Source organism: Chlorocebus sabaeus, chromosome 20 (assembly GCF_047675955.1).
Source record: "Chlorocebus sabaeus isolate Y175 chromosome 20, mChlSab1.0.hap1, whole genome shotgun sequence".
Lineage (NCBI taxonomy): Eukaryota > Metazoa > Chordata > Mammalia > Primates > Cercopithecidae > Chlorocebus > Chlorocebus sabaeus.
The window spans coordinates 13,097,165-13,121,140 of NC_132923.1; the positions used below are offsets into that span (position 1 = coordinate 13,097,165).

General features: G+C 44.0%; 2 protein-coding genes across 11 annotated transcripts in view; both read right to left on the reverse strand.

Annotated features, from left to right (window-relative positions):
* RPRD2 (regulation of nuclear pre-mRNA domain containing 2) overlaps positions 1-8,747 on the reverse strand; it is a 113,525-nt gene extending 104,778 nt beyond the window's left edge. For all 10 annotated transcript variants that reach the window (XM_037998012.2, XM_037998006.2, XM_037998011.2 and 7 more), the window contains exon 1: positions 7,957-8,747. In XM_037998012.2, coding sequence (XP_037853940.1) covers positions 7,957-8,161 — 205 coding nt within the window. In that variant the 5' untranslated portion in view covers positions 8,162-8,747. The remainder of the gene's footprint in view (positions 1-7,956) is intronic.
* Positions 8,748-19,154: 10,407 nt separating this feature from the next.
* Positions 19,155-23,976, reverse strand: part of PRPF3 (pre-mRNA processing factor 3) — a 32,384-nt gene continuing 27,562 nt past the window's right edge. The window contains exons 15-16 of the mRNA XM_037998013.2: positions 23,773-23,834; positions 19,155-19,517 (exon numbers count right to left, since the gene is read on the reverse strand). Coding sequence (XP_037853941.1) covers positions 19,371-19,517; positions 23,773-23,834 — 209 coding nt within the window. The 3' untranslated portion in view covers positions 19,155-19,370. The remainder of the gene's footprint in view (positions 19,518-23,772; positions 23,835-23,976) is intronic.

Consider the following 23,976-nt stretch of genomic DNA (forward strand, 5'->3'; position numbering starts at 1 on the left):
TCCTGAGTGCTGGGACCACAGGTGTGCGCCACCACGCCCGGCTAAATTTTAAGCTCTGTGAAGGCAAAAATTTTTGTTCATTTTGTTCTCCCGCTGTATCCCCTGTGCCTAAACAATGACCTGGCACAGTAGGTGTTCAATAAATACTGAAAAAACTGAATGTAAGGTAGGGATTTATAAACAAATTTCATCTTATAACTCAAAGTTAGGGTCTGTATCTACCCACCTATATCACTAATTTGTTTATGTATCATATGTGATCAAAAAGCTGTATGCCTATGGCAATACTGTTACACTCTACATGTCATCAATCTAAATGAACCTCATATTTAGAAAGGTTTTTACCTAGACGATAGCTTCAATAATTACATTCCATTTGTTTTCCCTTTTTTAATGAAAAACATAAATAAATGCCTATCAGAACTTCAAATCACTAAAAGATAGTTTTGCCACAGAGGGGAAAAAAACAAAAAACACAAGAATTTAAAATCTTGACATTCTAATTAATCTATACAGTCTAAATCTTGAATAAATAAGGAAGCTATCAAAATTTTCTTGCACTGTAGAAAATATTTTATGAATAGGAAAGGCTGTGTAGGATGGTGGGTAAGAGTGTACAACGCAGATTAAGAATGCCTGGGTTTGAATTCTGTCTCCATCTCCACCATCTATTAGCTCTGTAACCATGGGCAAGTTACTTAACCTCTTGGTGTCTCTGTTTTCTAATCTGCAAAATGGAGATCATAATAATACCTACTTAAAAGAGTTGTGAGAACTGAATGAATTAATATGTGTAAAATGCTTAGAACAGTGCCTGGCATATAGTAAGCACTTAACAAAAGTTAAGCTATAAAATTATTACCAGCTTCATGGTCCATCTAAGGATCTTGATATCCAAACTGAGAAACCATTGGCATAGATTAACTGTGCTTTGTAAATCCTCTGCAAAAAAAAAATCCTGTATGAAGACATTTTTTTCTAGTCCACGTTTATATGTTTCATTTGTAAAAAAACATACCAGCTTACATTGAGATTTACTTCAAAGTACTAAGGGAGAGGAGGTAAAGTTAAGGAGATAGGTGAAAAAAGACTGTTACGTGGTAACTACTGAAGTGGGGAGATCAGTAGAAAAATGGTGTGTCGGCCGGGCGCGGTGGCTCACGCCTGTAATCCCAGCACTTTGGGAGGCCGAGGCGGGCGGATCACAAGGTCAGGAGATCGAGACCATGGTGAAACCCCGTCTCTACTAAAAAATAGAAAAAAATTAGCCGGGCACAGTGGCGGGCGCCTGTAGTCCCAGCTACTCGGGAGGCTGAGGTAGGAGAATGGCGTGAACCCGGGAGGCGGAGCTTGCAGTGAGCCGAGATTGCGCCACTGCACTCCAGCCTGGGCGACAGAGCGAGACTCCGTCTCAAAAAAAAAAAAAAAAAAAAAAAGAAAGATGGTGTGTCATTACCCTTCTGTTTTTACACATATTTAAAGTTTCTATGAAAAACAGCTAAGAAGAGTGTGGTGGCTCATGCCTGTAATCCTAGCACTTTGGGAAGCCAAGGAGGGTGGGCTGCTTGAGCTTAGGAGATTGAGAGCAGACTGGCAAACATGGCAAAACCCCCTCTCTACAAAAAATACAAAAAATTAGCTGGGTGTGATGTGTGCGCCTGTAATCCCAACTACTTGGGAGGCTGAGACAGGAGAATCACTTGAACCCAGGAGGTGGAGGTTGCAGTGAGTTGAGATCGCGCCACCGCATTCCAGCCTGGGCAACAGAACAAGAATATGTCTCAAAAAAAAAAAAAAAAAAGACAAAATGGATGTCATGAACACAATATTTTCCATTTTGTCCTACTAGTTCTTCAAAGAATACCCTAATTTACTAGAGAGGCTGGTACAATTTGTCTCTTACAAACTGGGAATGTAATTTCCAGAGCACTGTGCCAAGGTGCCCAAAACAAAATTCTGATGTAATTATTTTTAATACTCTGGATCTTAAAACTTTATCTGCATAACTATCATCATCATAAATAATAAACAATTTGAATGTTTTCTATGTGCTAGGGCCCAATGATGAAATACATGCATTATCTTCTTAAATCTAGCCAAAACCCCTGAGAGATCATACGATTCCTCTACAAGTAGACAGAATTATCTCTACTTGTAGATTGTAGAATTTTCATCTACAGGTACAGAACTACTATGAAAAACAGAGGCTCACAGTTTAAGTACTTTGCAAAGTGTCATCCAGTATTAAGTGACTGGAGTTAACATGTTAACACAGGCCTAACTCTTTTATACTTTTCCATATTGATTCACATTTTACATTAAAAATGCGAAAGAAGGGCTGGGCCTGGTGGTTTATGCCTGTAATCCTACCACTTTGGGAGGCCAAGGCAGGCAGACAGCTTGAGCCCAAGAGTTCAGCCTGGGCAACATGGCAATACCTTGTCTCTACAAAACACATAAAAATTTGGCCGGGCGTGGTGGCTCACGCCTGTAATCCCAGCACTTTGGGAGGCTGAGGTGGGCAGATCACTTGAAGTCAGGAGTTTGAGACCAGTCTGGCCAACATGGTGAAACCCCGTCCCTACTAAAAAATACAAAAATTAGCTGGGCATGGTGGCATGTGCCTGTAATCCCAGCTACTCAGGAAGCTGAGGCATGAAAATCACTTGAGCTTAGGAGATGGAGGTTGCAGTGAGCCGAGATCCCGCCACTGTACTCCAGCCTGGGCGACAGAGCGAGACTCTGTATCAAAAAAAAAAAAAAAAAAACAACCCAAACATAAAAATTAGCCAGGTGTGGTGGCATGCACCTGCAGTTCCAGCTACTCAGGAGGCTGAAGTGGCAGGATCACTTGAGCCCAGGAGGTGGAGGTTGCAGTGAGTGGAGATCATGCCACTGTACTCCAGCCTGGGCAACAGAGCCAGACTCTGTCCCTCCCCCACCTCCCCACAGAAAAGAAAGAAAGAAGAAGTATAGAAATGATAATCTGGGTAAATTGCACATCAAATCCATACCTCCAACTACTGTACCTGTAATTTATTTCACTAAATTATAAATGCTTCCTTCTGATAAACAGAAATTAAAGCAATTCTGCTCCTTAAGTTCTTGATTAGCTATTTCACAACATTATGTTGGCAAATATTTACTGATTGCTAACTGTATGCCAGCACTATTCTAGTTGTTTGGGGACAGGGCAGCAAACAAGACAGCCCTGTCATCTGGTGGAGGGAAGCCAGACAATAAACGTGTAACAAACACGGTAATATATACTGAAAATAAGATGATACGACAGCAATTGAAGGCACTACTTGAAATAAGGTGAGGCCGGGCGCAGTGGCTCACGCCTGTAATTCCAGCAATTTGGGAGGCTGAGGCGGGTAGATCACCTGAGATCAGGAGTCCAAGACCACCCTGGCCAACATGGTGAAACCCTGTCTCTACAAAAAGTACAAAAATTAGCCAGGCACCGGGTACGGTGGCTCACACCTAATCCCAGCACTTTGGGAGGCTGAGGCAGGTGGATTACCTGAGGTCTGGGGTTCAAGACCAGCCTGGTCAACATGGTGAAACCCCGCCTCTACTAAAAATACAAAAATCAGCCGCGCATGGTGGCGCATGCCTGTAATTCCAGCTACTTGGGAGGCTGAAGCAGGAGAATCACTTGAACCCGGGAGGCGAAGGCTGCAGGGAGCCGAGATCATGCCACTACACTCTAGCCTGGGTGACAAGAGAAAAACTCTGTCTCAAAAAAAAAAAAAAAAAATTAGCTGGGCGTAGTGGTGCATGCCTGCAATCCCAGCTACTCAGGAGGCTGAGGCAAGAGAATCACTCGAACCTGGGAGGAAGAGGTTGCAGTGAGCTGAGATCATGCCACTGCACTCCAGACTGGAAGACAAAGTGAGACTCTGTCTCAAAAAAATTAAATTAAATTAAATTAAATTAAATTAAATTAAATTAAACAGATACACATAACTTAAAAAATCTATTAAGACTCCATCTCAAAAAAAAAAAAAGAAAGAAGGTAATCAAAGAAGGTCTTTCTGAGGAGGTAATATTTGAGCTTTGATCTAAACAATGAGAATGAGGCAGGATGTGAAGAAGCCCGAGGTAGGCAGAGCCGATTGTATAGGACTTATAGATCAATGTAAAAGAAATGCAGATCTTCACGTTGTTCCAATGAGATATCACTGCAGGGTTTTAAAGCAGAGGAATGACATTTGTTTATGCTACAGAAAGATCACTTTAGAAAATGATGGTCTGAGGTCGGGAGTTCGAGACCACCCTGGCCAACATGGTGAAACCACGTCTCTACTAAAAACACAAAAATTAGCTGGGCGTGGTGGCGTGTGCCTGTAATCCCAGCTGCTCGGGAGGCTGAGGCAGGAGAACTGCTTGAACCCTGGAGGTGGAGGTTGCAATGAGCTGAGATAGTGCCATTGCACTCCAGTCTGGGCGACAAGAGCACAAAAACTCCGTCTCAAAAAGAAAAAAGAAAAAAAGATGGTAACAAATGCTGTAGTCAAGCAAATTAAAAGAACTCATCATCTATGAAACATATACTCAGGTAGCCTATTTCTCTAAATTATTTCCTTTAATACAAACAAAAGTCTCATTACACATTATGAAATAAAGGATAGGCCAGGCAGAGTGGCTCACGCCTGTAATCCCAGCACTTTGGGACGCTGAGGTGGGCGGATTAAGAGGTCAGGAGTTCGAGACCAGCCTGACCAACATGGTGAAACCTCGTCTCTACTAAAAATACAAAAATTAGCGGGGCTTAGTGATGTGCGCCAGTAATCCCAGCTACTCAGGGGGCTGAGGCAGGAGAATCACAGGAACCCGGGAGGCGGAGGTTGCAGAGAGCCGACATCGTGCATTCCAGCCTGGGCGACAGAGTGAGAGTCCATCTCAAAAAAAAAAAGGAAAGAAAAGAAAAGAAGGACGCGGTGGCTCATGCCTGTAATCCCAGCATTTTGGGAGGCTGAGGCGGGTGGATCACCGGAGGTTGGGAGATCGAAACCAGCCTGACCCACATGGTGAAACCCCACCTGTAGTCCCAGCTACACAGGAGGCTGAGGCAGGAGAATTGCTTGAACCTGGGAAGCGGAGGTCACAGTGAGCTGAGATCGCGCCACTACACTCCAGCCTGGGCGACAGAGCGAGACTCCGTCTCAAAAAAAAAAAAAAGGATAAAATAAAAATATAATAAAAATATATCTGGAACATATCCTCAGGTAGCCTATTTCTCTAAATTATTTCCTTTTATATGAACAAAAGTCTAATTACACATTATGAAATAAAGGATAAAATAAAAATATCTCTGGAATCTAACAGTTACTTAAATTTATACTGAGGTCTAAATATAAATATAAGTTACTAAATAATGGATGTCAGAAGAAAAAAGATAAGCAAAGTGGCATCAGGAAAATGAACAGAAAGGCTGGGAATGACAAAGATACCTACTTCACAATTTTTCCTAAAGCTGACTTAGAAACCAAACTCAAACTAAACTAAGTATAACTGTAAAGAAATAAGAACTTAAATGAAAACAAGGCGCATGCATAACCTGTTTTCATTGCGCCCCACACCATTCTGCTAAATATTTCTCTCAAAACACTTTATTTACAGTGAGATCAATGAAGTTCATTAAATGTAAATACAAAATGACTAAAATTACCCTTAATCATTTTGGAAAGTTAAATTCCATTCCGCTAGAAAAACAACATCAATGTATGATGTTGTTTTAGCCAAAAGCACTTAACTATATAAACTATACACAATGCACTTCAACTGACACACTGCCCTCCTGGAGCATTCATTTTTTCACTCTTAAGATATCAACAAAGGAAATAAGCTCAGGCACAATAGCAACAACAGCTGAGGTAAAAAATTCTGGCTTCATTATATCTCATTATTGCTGACTAGAAAAAAAACTGTAATTGTCACTGGTGATCCCATACAGCAGAGACAGGACGGGGACCAACTTATTCTTGCAAATGATGTAACCATACAGTTAAAGCCCCAGAGCCCAAGGTGAGGAAATGTAAAATGCTTGTATAGTTTAGTAAAAATGTTTTAAAATAGGGTGGAGAATAGGTTCTCTCACTCACATTAGAACTGCTTGCAATATATCACTGGTGTACCAAGTACATTAAACATTATTTTACAAAGTTAATGCTGAAGTCAAACCCTAACCCCACCATTTTACTGAGTAACCTTAAGCAACTTAATTTCTGAGTCTTAGTTTCCTCGTTTGTAAATCAGTGATTAAAAAATCTACTTCTCAGACGATTTTAAGGTACAATGAGATGGCTGGGCACATAGCAGATACTTAACATGTGAGTCTTCGATGATGACTGTTAGCATATTTGATGTTTTTGCACGTTATAATTTTATCTCTGGGCAAGAAAACTATTTGATCTGTTATTGGTAAACACAGGTAATTCTGTCTTGTATCTACTAATTTCTCTGCATTATTATTCAAAGAACCACAAAACATCCCTCTCAAAACTTTAAACACAAATAGTTTGAAGCATGGGGCCTATAATTTTGCAAACTTTATCTATCTGTTCTCTAAAAGGTAAACAAATCAAAACACTACAGGAGCAATGGCAGAAGTGAAATAAGGCAGAATAACTGGATGATGGGTCTCACTGGTGAAATGCCGCAGGCAGGAAGCAAAGAAAAATTCTAATAGATATATATGGAGTAAGAGTTAACCCTCTCTTCTCAGCAGGAAACAGTGACTTCTCCACACTTCCTCCTATAAGATTTGAAACCTTCTGCAAACAATCCATGCTTTAACAGAGCTCATTTCTGTAGTAAAGCAGCAAAATGGAAAAATCTCCAGGATAAAGACAAAAAAGGCGTAACTGGAGAAAAAGGTACTACATATTCAAAAAGCACATTTCCTTTTGTGATTACCCATGAGATCAACTCAATTGTGTAAAAAGGTATTTCAGGTAATTAAAAAGTAACGGGGCCGGGCACGGGGGAGCTCACGCCTGTAATCCCCGCACTTCGGGAGGCCGAGGCAGGTGGATCACCTGAGGTCGGGAGTTCGAGAACAGCCTAGCCAACATGAAACCCCGTCTCTACTAAAAATACAAAAAATTAGCCGGACATGGTGGCGGGCGCCTGTAATCCCGGCTACTCGCGAGGCTGAGACAGGAGAATCGCTTGAACCCGGGAGGCGGAGGTTGCAGTGAGCCGATATCGCGCCACTGCACTCCAGACTGGGCGACAAGAGCAAAACTCCATCTCAAAAAAAAAAAAAAGTAGCTGGACATGATTTATATTTTAAGGTATTAATGATGATACTATGACTACAGTATCGCAGTTGTTTCTGGTCAGTATACAAGAAACCTGTATTTTCTTGCAGCAAACACAGGTACAGGTAAAACTCGGTGGTGCCTCAGATCTATGCAGAGCTCATGCTGCTTCTTAACATTCATCCAGGTAAGGCTCTCCTTACTACACATCCCAAGTTTTAGATACATTCATCCAGACAAGGCACTCCGTATTAAACATCACTGGATTTACTACTGATTAAAACCACAGCTTGCCTACCATCAGGAAAGCCAGAAATCACTAACACGTCAAGGCCTGTAAGAAATAAACAGACGCTACAATTTCCGCGAAGGTTTGGAAAAATCAATATACCTTACAAGGTTCTGAAATATTAAAAATATATATACGTAAATCTCTATGGATCTGGGCCCAACGGCCCAAGGTCACAACAATTCAATAGCTAAAAAACCCAAGAAATGAGTCTCCTGCAATTCAAGACAATCCTGGCTAGGAATGGAGTCTGGGTTTGGGAACACTGGGGTCAAACCTTTAATGTGAACAACCCCAACCAAATGCTGAGGCTCCGTGGGAAAACCCCAGGCGTTTCGGGCCACACTTCCTTCCATTTCCCCAGTCTTCCCTTCCCTAGTCACCCCCAACACTCACATCTCCGGAGCCACTTCATCCAGTGGTAGACGATAGTACTGTGGTGTTTTTTGTTCTCTATACACCAAGACGACAAGCCTTGAATGGATTCCATGGTGTTGGTTACCGACTGGAATTTTCGATCCAACGAGGACTCCAGAGCCCCTGCCGAAGAGGCCGACGAGGAGGAGGCCTTACTGCTGCCTCCGCCGCCGCCGGCCGCCATCTTCCCGGTTTGCACAAGCGCTGCTGCTCCTCTGGCGGAGGCGGCGGCGGCGGCGGCGGCGGCGGCGGCGGCGGGAGCGGGCAAAACAATCACTGCGAGTGCGTGAAAGCCGTAGGTGGGGAGGGAGGCTAGGGGGTGGGGATGGTGCACGCGCTGGGCTCTTCTGGAGGTACGGACGGGAACACCAGCTGCTGGGCACGCCGGCAGCTCCTACACGCTGCAAGGAGGGGCTGCGGGTCTCAGAGGTTTTTATCAATATTGTTCAAGGGGTCGTGTTTAAATCAGTCAGTAATCACGGAAAAATTACGCAGAAAACAGGACCTGCAGAACCTTTCAAACCGCCTGACGCCGAAACTAATGGTTTTATACTTTTCGGCTCTCAGTGCTAAGGCCCTTCCCCGCCCCTATCCCCACACTCCTGTGAGCCAGGTCAGGGGTTAATATCTTAAATTTAATACTACCCGACTGCCCCTTCAGCTGCAGAACTCTTTCTCTCCTTTAGACTGGCTAGCACAGAAAAGGTCCAAGGCTACCTAGTCAGGATTTTTTTTTTGCAACGCAATAGCAGCAAAGGGGCAGCAACAGTATCGCGCACGCGCCGCTTAGCCCCACCCCCCATCTCTGCTTCCTTCTCAACCTTGAAAGCAGAGGGAGGTGTGATGGCGCGGCAACCTGACCAATCAGGAGTGCAGAACCAGAAGCGCGCGCAGGAGCTCTGAAGCCCCCAGGACCCAGGAGGCGCTACGATTATTTGTGCGCCTGCGCAGAAGATGAGCGTGTAGCTGGATGGAAGGAAAAACTAGGAGGGATGGGTGAGGAAGCTGGTCTAAGGTTAGACGGGGGGGTGCGGGGGTTCCACCGCTCTGCCCCGCCTTTTGCTGCTTTGGTCGCTCTCTTGGATGTGTTCAGCTCACACAAGAGAGACAGAAAATTCCCACCACTGAGCCCACTGTTAGTCTTTGGCGGCTGCAGCCATCGCCCCCAACTCCTCGGGGAAGCAACGCGCGACAAAATGGCTGGCAGCCATCTTGCAGCACCACAAAAGATGCGCATGCGCCAGCTCCAGTGAGCCATTCACTACGCAGACTCCGAGACCAAACCGTATTTCTCGCTTCCCTTGCAAGATAACATTCACAGCCGCTTGACCATTTAGGTTAGAGGAAAAGGAAATAAGTGAAGAAGTGAAAGGAAATTTTCCTCATAAATTTTTTCGAAGCGAAAACAGAATGGCAAGATGTGACCTCATTTTCGCCAGCTATGACACAATCTTAAAATTGCATAATACATTATAGTTTGCAAGAGTCTTACGTAACTATTATATGAACCTTATAGGAACCATTTTATCGCATGTACCTATGTAAATCCTCTGGGCTAATTTAAAGGCTCCTATGTTCCCACTAAAAATATACAATTTTATTATAATTCTTTCAACGTCTCTCCACTGTGGCCACGCCTCTTGAGACAGGGAACCTGTTTTGTCAAGTTCATGTCCACTGTTCATTAATTCGACGAGTTGCTGAACCTCTTGTGCCAAGTACTGTTTTAGATGATGGGGAGCAAAACGGACAAAAATCCCTTCCCTCCAGGATTTAGTGGCAGGACACCACAAACAAGTACATTTCAGACAGTATTAAACTCTGTAAAAAGGTGAAGCAGGGTAAGGCAAAAAGGGATGTGTGTGTGTGCGCGCACGGCACGCACGCGCCAGTATGAGAATGGTGGTATGGTGAACCAGGTAGTCTTCTCGAAGGAAATAACTCTATCTGAACATTGAGAAAAAAGCAACCAAGCAGATATGCGAGACGGGGAGCGGAACATGCTGGCATTAGGAATAGCAAGTGCAAAGGCCCTAAAACACAGCCTCGCTCTGTCCCTGCCCAGGCTAGAGTGCAGTGGCACTATCACAGCACACAGCAGCCTCAATCCCCCAGACTCAAGTGATCCTCCTGCCTCAGCAGCTCAAGTAGCTGAGACTACAGGCCTACACCACCACACCTAGCTAAAACAAAACAAAACAAAAATTTTTTGAGAGGGGGAGTCTCCCTATGTTGCCCAGGCAGGTCTCAGTCCTGGCCTCAAGCAGTGCTGGTTTCAGCATCCCGAAGTGCTGGGATTATAAGCGTGAGCCACCATGCCTGGTCTTGACCCCACATTTTTTTTCCTTTTTTCTGTAACTCTAGCCAAAGACCCACTTTTTTATAGACTATTTTTTAGAGCAGTTTTAGATTCACAGCAATTGTGTGGAAAGCACAGAGAAATCCGTATACCTCCTGCCCCTACACATGAATACCCTCCCCCATTATCAATGTCATACACCAGAACTATACATCTGCTACAACTGACAAACCTACACTGACACATTATCACCCAAAGCCCATAGTTTACATTAGGGTTCGCTCTTGGTGTTATACCTTCTGAGTCTGGAAAAATGTATAATGGCATGTATCCACCATTATAGTATCATACAGAGCAATGAAACTGCTCTAAAAACCTCTATGTTCCACCTATTCATCCTTCCCTCCCCCTTAATCCCCTGGCGACTACTAATCTTTTTACTGTCTTCATAGTTTTGCCTTTTCCAGAATGTCATATAGTTGAAATCATTCAGTATGTAGCCTTTTCAGACTGGCTTTTTTCACTCAATAATATGCATTTCAGGCTGGGCACGGTGGCTCATGCCTGTAATCCCAGCACTTTGGGAGGCCGAGGCAGGCAGATAATGAGGTCGGGAGTTCGAGACCAGCCTGGCCAACATAGTGAAACCCTCGTCGCTACTAAAAATACAAAAATTAGCTGGGCATGGTGGCGCACGCCTGTACTCCCAGCTACTCGAGAGGCTGATGCAGAAGAATCACTTGAACCCAGGAGGCGGAGGTTGCAGTAAGCCGAGATCAGGCCACTGCACTCCAGCCTGGGCAACAGAGCAAGACTTCACCTCAAAAAAAAAAAAAAAAAAAAAGCATTTCAGTTTCCTCCATGTCTTTTCATGGCTTGATAGCTCATTTCTTTTTAGTGCTGAATAATATTTCACTGTCCAGATGTGCCAGTTTTATTTATCCATTCACCTGAAGGACATCTTGCTTCCACATTTTGGCAATTATGAATAAAGCTGTTATAAACATCTCTGTACAGCTTTTGGGGTGAATATATTTTCAACTCCTTGGGTAAATACGAAGGAGCACAACTGTTAGCTCATAGGGTAAGAATATGTTTACTTTTGTAAGAAATCATCAACCTGAGGCCGGGCGCAGTGGCTCATGCCTGTAATCCCAGCACTTTGGGAGGCCGAGGCTGGTGGATCACCTGAGGTCAGGAGTTAGAAACTGGCCAGCCTGACCAACATGGGGAAACCACATCTCTACTAAAAATACAGGGCCAGGAGCGGTGGCTCATGCCTGTAATCCCAGCACTTTGGGAGGCCAAGTGGGGTGGATCACAAAGTCAGGAGTTCAAGACCAGACTGACCAATATGGTAAAACTCCCTCTCTACTAAAATTACAAAAAATTAGCTGGGCGCTGTGGCAGGTGCCTGTAATCCCAGCTACTCGGGAGGCTGAGGCAGGAGAATTGCTTGAACCTGGGCAGCAGAAGTTGTAGTGAGCCGAGGTCACGCCACTGTACTCCACCCTGGGTGACAAACTGAGACTCTGTGTCTCAAAATAAATAAATACATACATACATACATAAAATACAATAAAACAAAATTAGCTGGGCGTGGTGGCAGGCACCTGTAATCCCAGCTACTTGGGAGGCTGAGGCGGGAGAATCACTTGGACCTGGGAGGCAGATGTTGCAATGAGCCAAGATCAGGCAATTGTACTACAGCCTGGGCAGCAAGAGTGAAACTTCCTCTCAAACAAAAAAAAAAAAAGGGAAGAAAAAAATCGGCCGGGCACGGTGGCTCATGCCTATAATCCCAGCACTTTGGGAAATCAAGATGGGCTTATCACCTGAGGTTTTGAGTTCCAGGCCAACTTGACGAACATAGAGAAACCTCATCTTTACTAAAAATACTAAATTAGCTGGGCATGTTGGCACTTGCCTGTAATCCCAGCTACTCAAAAAAAAAAAAAAAAAAAAAAAAAATCATCAACCTGTTTACCAACGTGGATTTACCATTTTGTATTTCCATCAGTTCCACATCCTCACCAGCATTTAATGTTGTTAGTCTTTTGGATTTTGGCTACTCTAATAGGTGCGTAGCAGTATTTGTTGTTCTAATTTGCATTTCCCTGACATGATGTGGAGCATTTTTTTTTAAATTTTTTTGAGATAGAGTTTTGCTCTTGTTGCCCAGGCTAGAGTGCAATGGAGTGATCTTGGCTGACCGCAACCTCTGCCTCCTGGGTTCAAGCGAATCTCCTGTCTCAGCCTCCTGAGTAGCTGGGATTACAGGCATGTGCCACCACGCCCAGCTAATTATGTATTTTTAGCAGAGATGGGGTTTCTCCATGTTGGTCAGGCTCATCTCGAACTCCCGACCTCAAATGATCCACCCGCCTCCGCCTCCCCAAGAGCGGGAATTACAGGCATGAGCCACCGTGCCTGGCCTTTTTTAATTTTTGAGACAGAGTTTTGCTCTTGTTGCCCAGGCTAGAGTGCAGTGGCACGATCTCAGCTCACTGCAGCCTCCGCCTCCCAGGTTCAAGCGATTCTTCTGCCTCAGCCTCCCAAGTAGCTGGAATTACAGGCATGCGCCACCATGCCTGGCTAATTTTGTACTTTTAGTAGAGACAGGGTTTCTCCATGTTGGTCAGGCTGGTCTCGAATGCCCGACCTCAAGTAATGTGCTCACCTTGGCTTCCCAAAGTGCTGGGATTACAGGTGTGAGCCACTGCGCCCGGCCTGATGTAGAGCATCTTTTCATATGTTGATTTCCCATCTCTGTTATCTTTTTTTGATGATGTGTCCATTAAGGTCTTCGGCCACTATTTTTTTATTTTGAAACGGAGTCTCACGCTGTCGCCCAGGCTGGAGTGCAGTGGCGCGATCTCGGCTCATTGCAAGCTCTGCCTCCCGGGTTCACGCCATTCTCCTGCCTCAGCCTCCTGAGTAGCTGGGACTACAGGTGCCCGCCACCACGCCCAGCTAATTTTTTGTATTTTTAGTAGAGACGGGGTTTCACCATTACCCAGGATGATCTCAATCTCCTGACCTCGTGATCCGCCTGCCTTGGTCTCTCAAAGTGCTGGGATTATAGGCATGAGCCACCGCACCCAGCTTTTTTTTTTTTAAACGGAGTCTGTCTGTTGACCAGGCTGGAGTGCAGTGGCAGGATCTCAGGTCACTACAACCTCTACCTCCTGGGTTCCAACAATTCTCCTGTCACAGCATCTCATGGAGCTGGGATTAAAGACATATGCCACCATGCCTGGCTAATTTTTGTATTTTTAGTAGGGACAGGGTTGCCATGTTGGCCAGGCTGGTCTGGAATTCCCGACCTCACATGATCTGCCCACCTTGGCCTCCTAAAGTGCTGGGATTACAGGCATGAGCCACAGTACCAACACCACTTTTTAACTGAGTTGTTCATTTTCTTAGTGTTGAGTTTTAGGAATTCTTTGTATATTTTGGATAAGTCCTTTATCAGATAGATCTTTTGCAAATATTTTCTTCCAGTATGTGGCTTCTTTTTTGTGTGTGATTGAGTCTCGCTCCATCACCCAGGCTGAAGTGCAGTACTGTGATCTCAGCTCACTGCAACCTCCGCCTCCCAAGTTTGAGCAATTCTCCTGCCTCAGTCTCCTGAGTAGCTGGGATTACAAGCACCCACTATGATGCCCAGTTAATTTTTTGTATTTTTAGTAGAGACGGGGTTTCATCATGTGGGCCAGGCTGGTCTTGAACTCCTGACTTCAAGTGATCCACCTGCCTTAGCCTCCCAAAGTGCTGGGATTACAGGCGTGAGCCACCACACCCAGCCCTTCTTTTCACTTTCTTGACAGTGTCTTTTGCACAGCAGAATTTTTCATTTTAATTAAGTCCAGTTTACAATTTTTTCTTTTATAGATCATGCCTTTGGTGTTGTTTCTAAAAAGTTAAGGCTGGCTGGGCACGGTGGCTCACGCCTATAATCCCAGCACTTTGGGAGGCCGAGGTGGGCAGATCAGGTCAGGAGTTCAAGATCAGCCTGGACAACATACTGAAACCCCATCCCTACTAAAAATACACTAGTTAGCCGGGTGTGGTGCACACGCCTGTAGTCCCAGCTACTCGAGAGGCTGAGGCAGGAGAATCGCTTGAACCTGGGAGGTGGAGGTTGCAGTGAGCAGAGGCCACGCCACTGCACTCCAGCCTGGGTGACAGAGTGAGACTCTGTCTCAAAAAAAAAAAAGTCAAGGCCAACCCCGAGGTCAGGTAAATTTTCTGTTATCTACTAGGTGCTTTACAGCTTTGCATTTTACATTTAGGTCTGTTACCTACTTGGAGTTAATTTCTGTGTCTAGATTCACTTTTTTGCATGTGAATGTCCAGTTGTTCCAAAACCATTTTTTAAAAAAGATTCTCTCTCTCCTCTATTCTATTGCTTTTGCTCCTTTGTCAAAGAGCAGTTGACTGTATTTATGTGAGTCTATCTCTGGGCTCTCTATTCTGTTCCACTGATCTATTCTTTCACCAATACTATACTACCAGCTGGGCATGGTGGCTCATGCCTGTAATCCCAGCACTTTGGAGGCAGAGGCCAGGGGATCACCTGAGGTCGGGAGTTCAAGATCAGCATGACCAACATGGTGAAACCTCATCTCTACTAAAAATACAAAATTAGCTGGGTGTGCTGGCACATACCTGTAATCTCAGCTACTTGGGAGGCTGAGGCAGGAGAATCACTTAAACCCATGAGGCGGAGTTTGCAGCAAGCTGAGATTGCACCATTGCACTCCAGCCTGGGCAACAAGAACGAAACTCCGTCTCAAAAAAAAAACAAAAAAACAACCCCCTCCCCCCCAAAAAAAAAACAAACAAAAAAACAGCCAGCCAGGATGGCTTACGCTGTAATCCCAGTACTTTGGGAGGCCGAGGTGGGTGGATCACCTGAGGTCAGGAGTTCAAGACCAGCATGGCCAATGTGGTGAAACCCTGCCTCTACTAAAAATATGCAAAATTTAGCTGGGCATGGTGGCAGGCAACTGTAATCCCAGCTACTTGGGAGGCTGAGGTAGGAGAACTGCTTGAGCCCAGGAGACGGAGGGTGCAGTGAGCTGAGATTGTGCCACTGCACTGCAGCCTGGGCAATAGAGCAAGACTGCGTCTCAAAACAACAACAACAAAAATACCACCTTCATTACTGTAGCTTTACAGTAATTCTCAAAGTTGGGTAATGTCAGTCCTTCAACTCTCTATTGGATTTTTTTTTTTCCTTGAGACAGGGTCTCACTCTGTCACCCAGGCTGGAGTGCAATGGTACTTCCCAGGTCCAAGTGATCCTCCCAGCCTCCCAGGTAGCTGGAACCACAGGCACATGCCAGCATGCCCGGCTAATTTTATCTTTAAATTTTTTGTAGACAGGGTACAGTGACTCATCTGTAATCCCAGCACTTTGGGAGGCCAAGGCAAGAAGATGACTTGAGCTCTGAAGTTGGAGACCAGCCTGGGCAACAAAGCGATACCTTGTCTCTACAAAAAAATTTAAAAACTAGCCAGGTGTGGTGGCATGTGCCTGTAGACTCAGCTACTTGGGAGGCTATGAGGTGGGAGGATTGCTTGAGCCAGGGATGTCAAGGCAGCAATGAGTCGAGATCATGCCACTGCACTCCAAACCTGGGCAACAAAGGGAGACCTTGTCTCAAAAAAAAAAAAAAGTTGCAGACATGGGGTCTTCCTATGTTGTCCAGGCTGGTCTCAATCATCTTCCAGCTTCGGTCTCCCAAGGTGCTGAGATTACAGGCATGAGTCACCACACCCAACCAGAATTGACATCTTTACAACACTATCTTCCTACCTTGAATGTGAAATACCATTGCATTTATTTAGTTTTTTTTTTTATTCGAGTTTTGTAGTTTTCTTCATATAGATCTTACACATATTTGGATTTATCCTGAAGTATTCCACTTCCTTTTGGTGCTAATATAAATGGAATTGCTTTTAATTTCAAATTCTACTTGTTCATTACTGGTATACAGGAGAGCAACTGATTTTTCTATTGTAACCTTATATCCTGCAACCTTACTATAATCATTTATTAATTCCAGCCAAAGGGTTTCTAAAATTCTTTCAATAAAAAGAAAGAAAAAACTCTTTCCAAAACTAATAACTGCCATTAACTAAAGGTATTCAAAAAGGACTGGAAATAGATGAAATTACCAAAATTCACAAAGTATTTCAAGTGATAACAGCATCCTCAGGTAAGAACTATCCTGAGAATAACACTCATTTCAAAGAACATATCTGTCCCTACCCCTTTATTGTACAAATGAGGCAATATATACTTAGTGGCTGAGTTTGGTCTGTAGTCAAACAAATCTGGGTTCAAATTAAGCTCTACAACTTACTAAGTCATAAACTTGGGCAAATTATTTACTCTAAGCCTCAGATTCTTCACCTCTAAAATGCATATTTCTCCTAAGTTTGTAAGGAGAAATAAGGAGGTAATGCTTGAGAAAATTTAACAACAATTAAAACCTGGAGGCACAGAGACAAGTGATATACTCAAGACAAGTTTTGAGTCTCATTATGGGTACATTACAATAAACTATAGCATACTGTAATATAAACATTTCTTTTAGATCTTATGCAACCAATTCATTTTTGAAGTAGTGTATAATTTACACATATACTTGTAACAAATCCTTTAACAGAACACTTATTTTTATGACAATGAATTTTTCCCCTGCATTTGCTTAAATCAAGAAATACTAAAATAGCTAGTTCAACTCTCTAGCTCCCAAATTTCACAGATATAATTACTAGTAAGCACTCAAAATCTTCATTGCTGTGTTCTGGCAAGCTAGAGTTATTTCAAAGATTTCATCCTGCACCATCCTTCAGATGATGAACCTCACTCATCTGGGTTAGTTTGCTTATCTCTTTTTTTTTGAGACAGAGTTTTGCTCGTGTTGCCCAGGCTGGAGAGCAGTGGCGTGATCGCAGCTCATGGCAACCTCCGCCTCCTGGGTTCAAGCAATTCTCCTGCCTCAGCCTCCCGAGTAGCTGGGATTACAGGCCTGCACCACCACACTAGGCTAGTTTTTATTTTTAGTACAGACGGGGTTTTTCCATGTTGGTCAAGCTGGTCTCAAACTCCCGATATCAGGTGATCCACCCACCTCGGCCTCCCAAAGTGCTGGGATTATAGGCATGAGCCACTGCGCCCAGCAGTGCTTATATCTTTGTTTGGCTTTTTTTTTTTTTTTTTTTTTTGAGAAAGAGTTTCGTTCTCGTCGCCCAGGTTGGAATGCAGTGATGAAATCTTGATTCACTGCAACCTCTGCCTCTCAGGTTCAAGCGATTCTCCTGCCTCAGCCTCCTGGGTAGCTGTGATTATAGGCATCCACCAACACACCCCGCTAATTGTTTGTATTTTTAGTAGAGATGGGGTTTCGCCATCTTGGGCAGGCTGGTCTCAAATTCCTGACCTCAGATGATCTGCCCACCTCGACCTCCCAAAGTACTGGGATTACAGGCGTGAGCCACCAAGCTCAGCTTGCTTATCTCTAAAAAAGGAGAATCCTTTGAGCTGGAACTTAAAAAACTTAAAATCAGGCCGGGCGTGGTGGCTCACGCCTGTAATCCCAGCACTCTGGGAGGCCGAGGTGGGCGGATCACGAGGTCAGGAGTTCAAGACCAGCCTGGCCAATATGGTGAAACCTGGTCTCTACTAAAAAATACAAAAATTAGCCAGGTATGGTGGCATGTGTCTGTAGTCCCAGCTACTCAGGAAGCTGAGGCAGGAGAATTGCTGGAACCTGGGAGGTGGAGGTTGCCGTGAGCCGAGATTGCGCCACTGCACTCCAGCCTAGGCGACAGAGCAAGACTCAGTCTAAAAAAATAATAATAATAATAATTAAAATTAAAATTAAGAAGGAGAGAAGTTGCACTAGTTTTTCCTCAAAGTAGTGCAAACCTGTGTGGTCCCCTATCTCTTCCCACCTCCTTGACCGTAGTGCTCCCTAATACTACCTTAAAGTTGGAACTCTGACCAGTACCTGAAATACAGATTTTTTTTTAAAGGGAATTTTATAACACAGAATGTTTTAACTTCTTGTCAGATATCCATTCTCAAATACCAATTCATAGCATGCTCCACCTAGCAAGAGGGCATGGGAGCTCTATTGACTTGTTTAATCCATTCCCAACACAGGCAATATGAAACAGAAGGATAGGTATGGTAAAAATTTTGGACTTCAATAGATAACTTATGCTGACTCATATACTCCTAAAATCAAACCAGAAACATTAAATCCTGAAATAAAACCAACCACAGGTAGTCGGATTCATAGATAGAAAAAAAAAAATTACACAATTTCTACTAGAAGTGAATTTTTAAACTAGTAAAAGAGACAAAATGGGCTAAATTCTTAAATCCTATTCCACTTTACAAACTGACCCATAGCATCCTCCTTGGACTCTCCCTGTGTCCTTTTTACCCACAACACACATTCCCACATATGCACCCCTTAGAGGAACTGATTTCCTGGAAAGACTACTTAGCCAAGTCCTGAGGTAATCTGTCTGACCTGGTGATTCTCTCAGTTACGGGATGGATACTCATTTGTCCCTCCTCCCTCCCTTACGACTTTACACATCTCCCTGCTTCATTCTGCTCCAGGAAAACAGTATTTATCATTCTAGCTCCAGGATGAGATCAGACATTTCCACTAGACTTCAAAAATACACATCCATCTATCCATCCATCCATTCATCCATTTATATATATAAATAAATGTCAATGACAAAAAATGTTTTCTTCTACAGCAATTGCTAAAAGTCTGGAAAAAAGATCACCTGGAGACCCAAACTCTAGTACTTAGGAATGTGTGAAAAATATCACACCAAGTTTAAAAATAACTCTTTAATCATATGCACATAAGGGGAATAAAGGGCAACACCAGGCTGACTCGGGAGGGGAGCAAGATATTCTCCCTTTGTCCCAGTGTCTGCTTGGCACAGTTCTGAGATCACACAAACAAGTGGGAGTGGGTTGGGAAATAGAATAAGTGAGAGGACTGAAGAGACAAAGGCAAGGGGGGAGAGGCAAGGGCTTGCAGTAGTCTCAATCAGTGGACTCTAACACAGATTCACTCAGCGCAAGGTCCCAGTAGTGTTCAGCCCCATGCTTTTTGAAATGCTCACGAGCCATGTTCTCTGTAGGACACTGTTTAAACTTCATCTCTCCAAAGCTCCGGTCTTTGGCTGTACCCTAGGAAAGAGATATGTAATAAAAACACTTCAATTTCCTATTTAAATCAGATATAATATTCTTTTATAAGACCTAGTAACATTTGTGAGACATGTGCCCAGCTGAACGTGATTTTACGGTTAAAAAAAAAAAAAATTGTGACCTCCATTTCCTTGGATATTTGTATGAGTTTTTATGAATTCATATGCATAAGGTTTTAGATTTTTGAAATGAGGATGAGGAATTCTTTGCTGTGGTGCCTGGGTGGAACAGCAAGTCAGGAAGAACTATGGAAGGTGGAATGAGATAAACTTATCTCCCACCAGGCCTTCAGGACTAAATTTGGGCCTTCAAAAAGGCCCAAAAAACTATTTATACAAGCAGAAGGCTTTGGGGCCCAGCAACAAAGAACAACTCCGGGTGGGGAACAGAAGAAGAGCAGGTACCAGCAGAGAATTACAACAGAAAAAGACAGTACTGGGTAGAACGGCATTCTTGCCAAAGGCACCAGCAGCAATGGCAGTCATAAAACACTACCTCAAAAGGCTTTCAGGGAATAGACTCCAATAAGGAGGCTGGAGCAGAACTTGGCTTATTTCTGAACATGAAAGACAATTCCTGAGAACTAAATTCCTACAACATTAATACTGGTTCTCTAAGAAGCTGGGACTTTTTCAGTAAGTACTCTTCAGAGATAAATAGAAGAAAATTGAAAAGAGATGAGGGGGCTGAGATACCTGAAGATATGGGCGCAGTAGCTCATGCCTATAATCCCAGCACTCTGGGAGGCTGAGATGGGAGGATCAGTCAAGGCTAAGAGTTCGAGACAAGCCTAGGCAATATAGTGAGACTGCATTTCTAAAAATTAGCCAGGCACAGTGGTGTGGACCTGAGGTCTCAGATACTTGAGAAGCTGAGACTGGAGAATTGCTTGTCCCTAGGAGTTCAAGGCTGCAGTGAGCTATGACTGCACCGCTGCACGCCAGCCTGGGCAACAGAGCAAGACCCTGTCTCTAAAAAAAAAAAAAAAAAAAATTGGCCGGGCACGGTGGCTCAAGCCTGTAATCCCAGCACTTGGGAGGCCGAGGCGGGTGGATCACGAGGTCAGGAGATCGAGACCATCCTGGCTAACATGGTGAAACCCCATCTCTACTAAAAATACAAAAAACTAGCCAGGCGTCGTGGCAGGCGCCTGTAGTCCCAGCTACTCGGAGGCTGAGGCGGGAGAATGGCATGAACCCGGGAGGCGGAGCTTGCAGTGAGCCGAGATCGCGCCACTGCACTCCAGCCTGGGAGACACAGCGAGACTCCGTCTCAAAAAAAAAAAAAAAAAAAATTGATTTAAAAAAAAGATAATATGCAGGTGGGAACTTATTAAACAGAGAAACAAATACTATGGTTATTATCATCTAATTTGTATGCATAAATTGAAGAATCTGGGATAAGGCAGAAGGATACATGAAAACCTTTCTTTTAATTTTTATTTTTTGATTGCTCCTTCAGAAGAAAAAGTATTAATAACAATTACCTATAAAGACTGGTCTGAAGAGATCAGAGAAAATAGGAAGAGACCTTTTGTTTTTGAGAAACAGTCTCGCACTGTCGCCCAGGCTGGAGTGCAATGGTGTGATCTCGGCTCACTGTAACCTCCGCCTCCCGGATTCAAGCAATTCTCCTGCCTCAGCCTCCCAAGTAGCTGCAATTACAGGCACCGGCCACCACGCCCAGCTAATTTTTGTATTTTTAGTAGAGACGGGGTTTCACCATGTTGGCCAGGTTGGTCTCAAATTCCTGACCTCGTGATCTGCCCACCTTGGCCTCCCAAAGTACTGGATTACAGGCGTGAACCACCATGCCCAGCCTGAGACTTTTTCTTTTTTTGTTAAGACAGGGTCTCACTCTGGTGCCCAGGCTGGAGTCCAGTGGCACAATCACAGCTCACTGCAGCTTCAAACTCCCAAGTTGAAGCAATCCTCCCACCTCAGCTTCTCAAGTAGCTGGGACTACAAGCAGACACCACCAGGCCTGGTTAATTTTTGTATTTTTTTGTAGAGACGAGGTTTCCCCATGTTGCCCAGGCTGGTCTTGAACTCCTGAGCTCAAGTGATCCAACCACTTCATCCTCTCAGAGTGCTGGGATTATAGGCATAAGCCACTGTGCTGGGTCTCAGTAAGTACTCTTCTGGATAATTAGAATTTTTTTTTTTTTTTTTTTTGAGACGGAGTCTGGCTCTGTCACCCAGGCTGGAGTGCAGTGGCCGGATCTCAGCTCACTGCAAGCTCCGCCTCCCGGGTTTATGCCATTCTCCTGCCTCAGCCTCCCGAGTAGTTGGGACTACAGGCATCCGCCACCTCGCCCGGCTAGTTTTTTGTATTTTTTTTTTTTTAGTAGAGATGGGGTTTCACCGTGTCAGCCAGGATGGTCTCGATCTCCTGACCTCATGATCCGCCCATCTCGGCCTCTCAAAGTGCTAGGATTACAAGCTTGAGCCACCACGCCAGGCCTAGAATTTTTTTTTAATCTTAATAAACATTTACTACTTTTGTAATAACGTACTGCTTTTATAACAAAGAATTCATTAACAGAAACAAGCACATTTTAGTGCTTGCTTCAGCAGCACATATACTAGAAATAAGTACATTTTAAAAATAGAAGATATATGGCCAGGCGTGGTGACTCATGTCTGTAATCCCAGCACTTTGGGAGGCCAAGGTGGTCGGATCACCTGAGGTCGGGAGTTCGAGACCAGCTTGACCAACATGATGAAACCCCGTCTCTACTAAAACTACAAAATTAGCCAGGTGTGGTGGCTCATGCCTGTAATCCCAGCTACTCGGGAAGTTGAGGCAGGAGAATCGCTTGAACCCAAGAGGCAGTGGTTGCGGTGAGCTGAGATTGCACCATTGCACTCCAGTCTGGGCAACAAGGGCAAAACTCTGTCTCAAAAAAAAAAAAAAAAAAAAAAAATGCGGGTGCTGGGCACAGTGGCTCATGCCTGTAATCCCAGCACTCTGGGAGGCCAAGGCAGGTGTATCACCTGAGGTCGGGAGTTTGAGACCAGCCTGAGCAACATGAAGAAACCCCGTCTCTACTAAAAATACAAAACTTAGTTGGGCATGGCGGCGTATGCCTGTAATCCGAGCTACTTGGGAGGCTGAGGCAGAAGAATTGCTTGAACCCAGAAGGTAAAGGTTGCGGTACGCTGAGATCACACCATTGCGCTCCACCCTGGGCGACAGAGCAACAAGAGCAAAACTCCGTACCCTCCACCCACCCCCAAAAAAGATATACATGTACTATACCTAAAAGCAAACATGAAAACATTAATACTGGTTTTAATATTGGTTCTCTAAGAAGCCTTCAAGGATTAAAGAACTAGATAACCATAAAAAATATTCCACTTGAAGAGTGATTTAGTCACATTTTATGAAGTACTATCACACAATTATCTAATTTCATTCTCAAAAAATTGACAATATAGATAGCAAACAGTATCCACAGTTTATAGCTAAGGCAACAGAATTTGACATTAAGTGTCTTGCCCAGATTACACAGCTAATAAGCAGCACTGCCCAGCCTCCTAACTTTATATTCTTAAGTATCATACTTCCTTCACTATATCCAAAGGTAAATCCCACAGCAATTCATTCCCCTCTTTCCAAGTCTCATATTCATGACTGTGAAATAAACAATTTTCGGTAGAGAACTTGTATTCCTGCTACCAGCAGCACTGTCCACACACTTCCCCAGATAGCATATACTAAATACTTATCAATTTAACTAAACAGATGATCAGGAAGAATTTATTGCCAACCATTTAAAAATGGATTCCAAGGCCGGGCGCGGTGGCTCACGCCTGTAATCCCAGCACTTTGGGAGGCCGAGGCGGGCGGATCACGAGGTCAGGAGATCGAGACCATCCTGGCTAACACGGTGAAACCCCGTCTCTACTAAAAATGCAAAAAATTAGCCGGGCGAGGTGGCGGGCGCCTGTAGTCCCGGCTACCCGGGAGGCTGAGGCAGGAGAATGGCGTGAACCCGGGAGGCGGAGCTTGCAGTGAGCCGAGATCGCGCCACTGCACTCCAGCCTGGGCGACTGAGCGAGACTCCGTCTCAAAAAAAAAAGAAAAAAAAAAAAATGGATTCCAAAAAGAAACATAAATTATTTAAAGGATTATTCACTGATTAGATCTTACATTCCATTGCTCTACTTAAATAGTATAAATAATCAGGAGTTGGCTAAAGTTTTACAATGTTTTACAAAGGATCACCTACCTCCCAGACTAGTACACATTTGTTGGTTTTCTTCACAGCTTCCTCATCAGATTCCTCATCATCTGGAAGAGAAATCTTGTTATAGACTTAGACTTGAGATTCAGGTTCTAAAGAAACAATATTCAAGTCTAACCAAACTCTCTTAAATATTGTCACCCTTTTTATGTGTTGGACCAAATGTTTTATTTTCTGTTGCTTTTTATT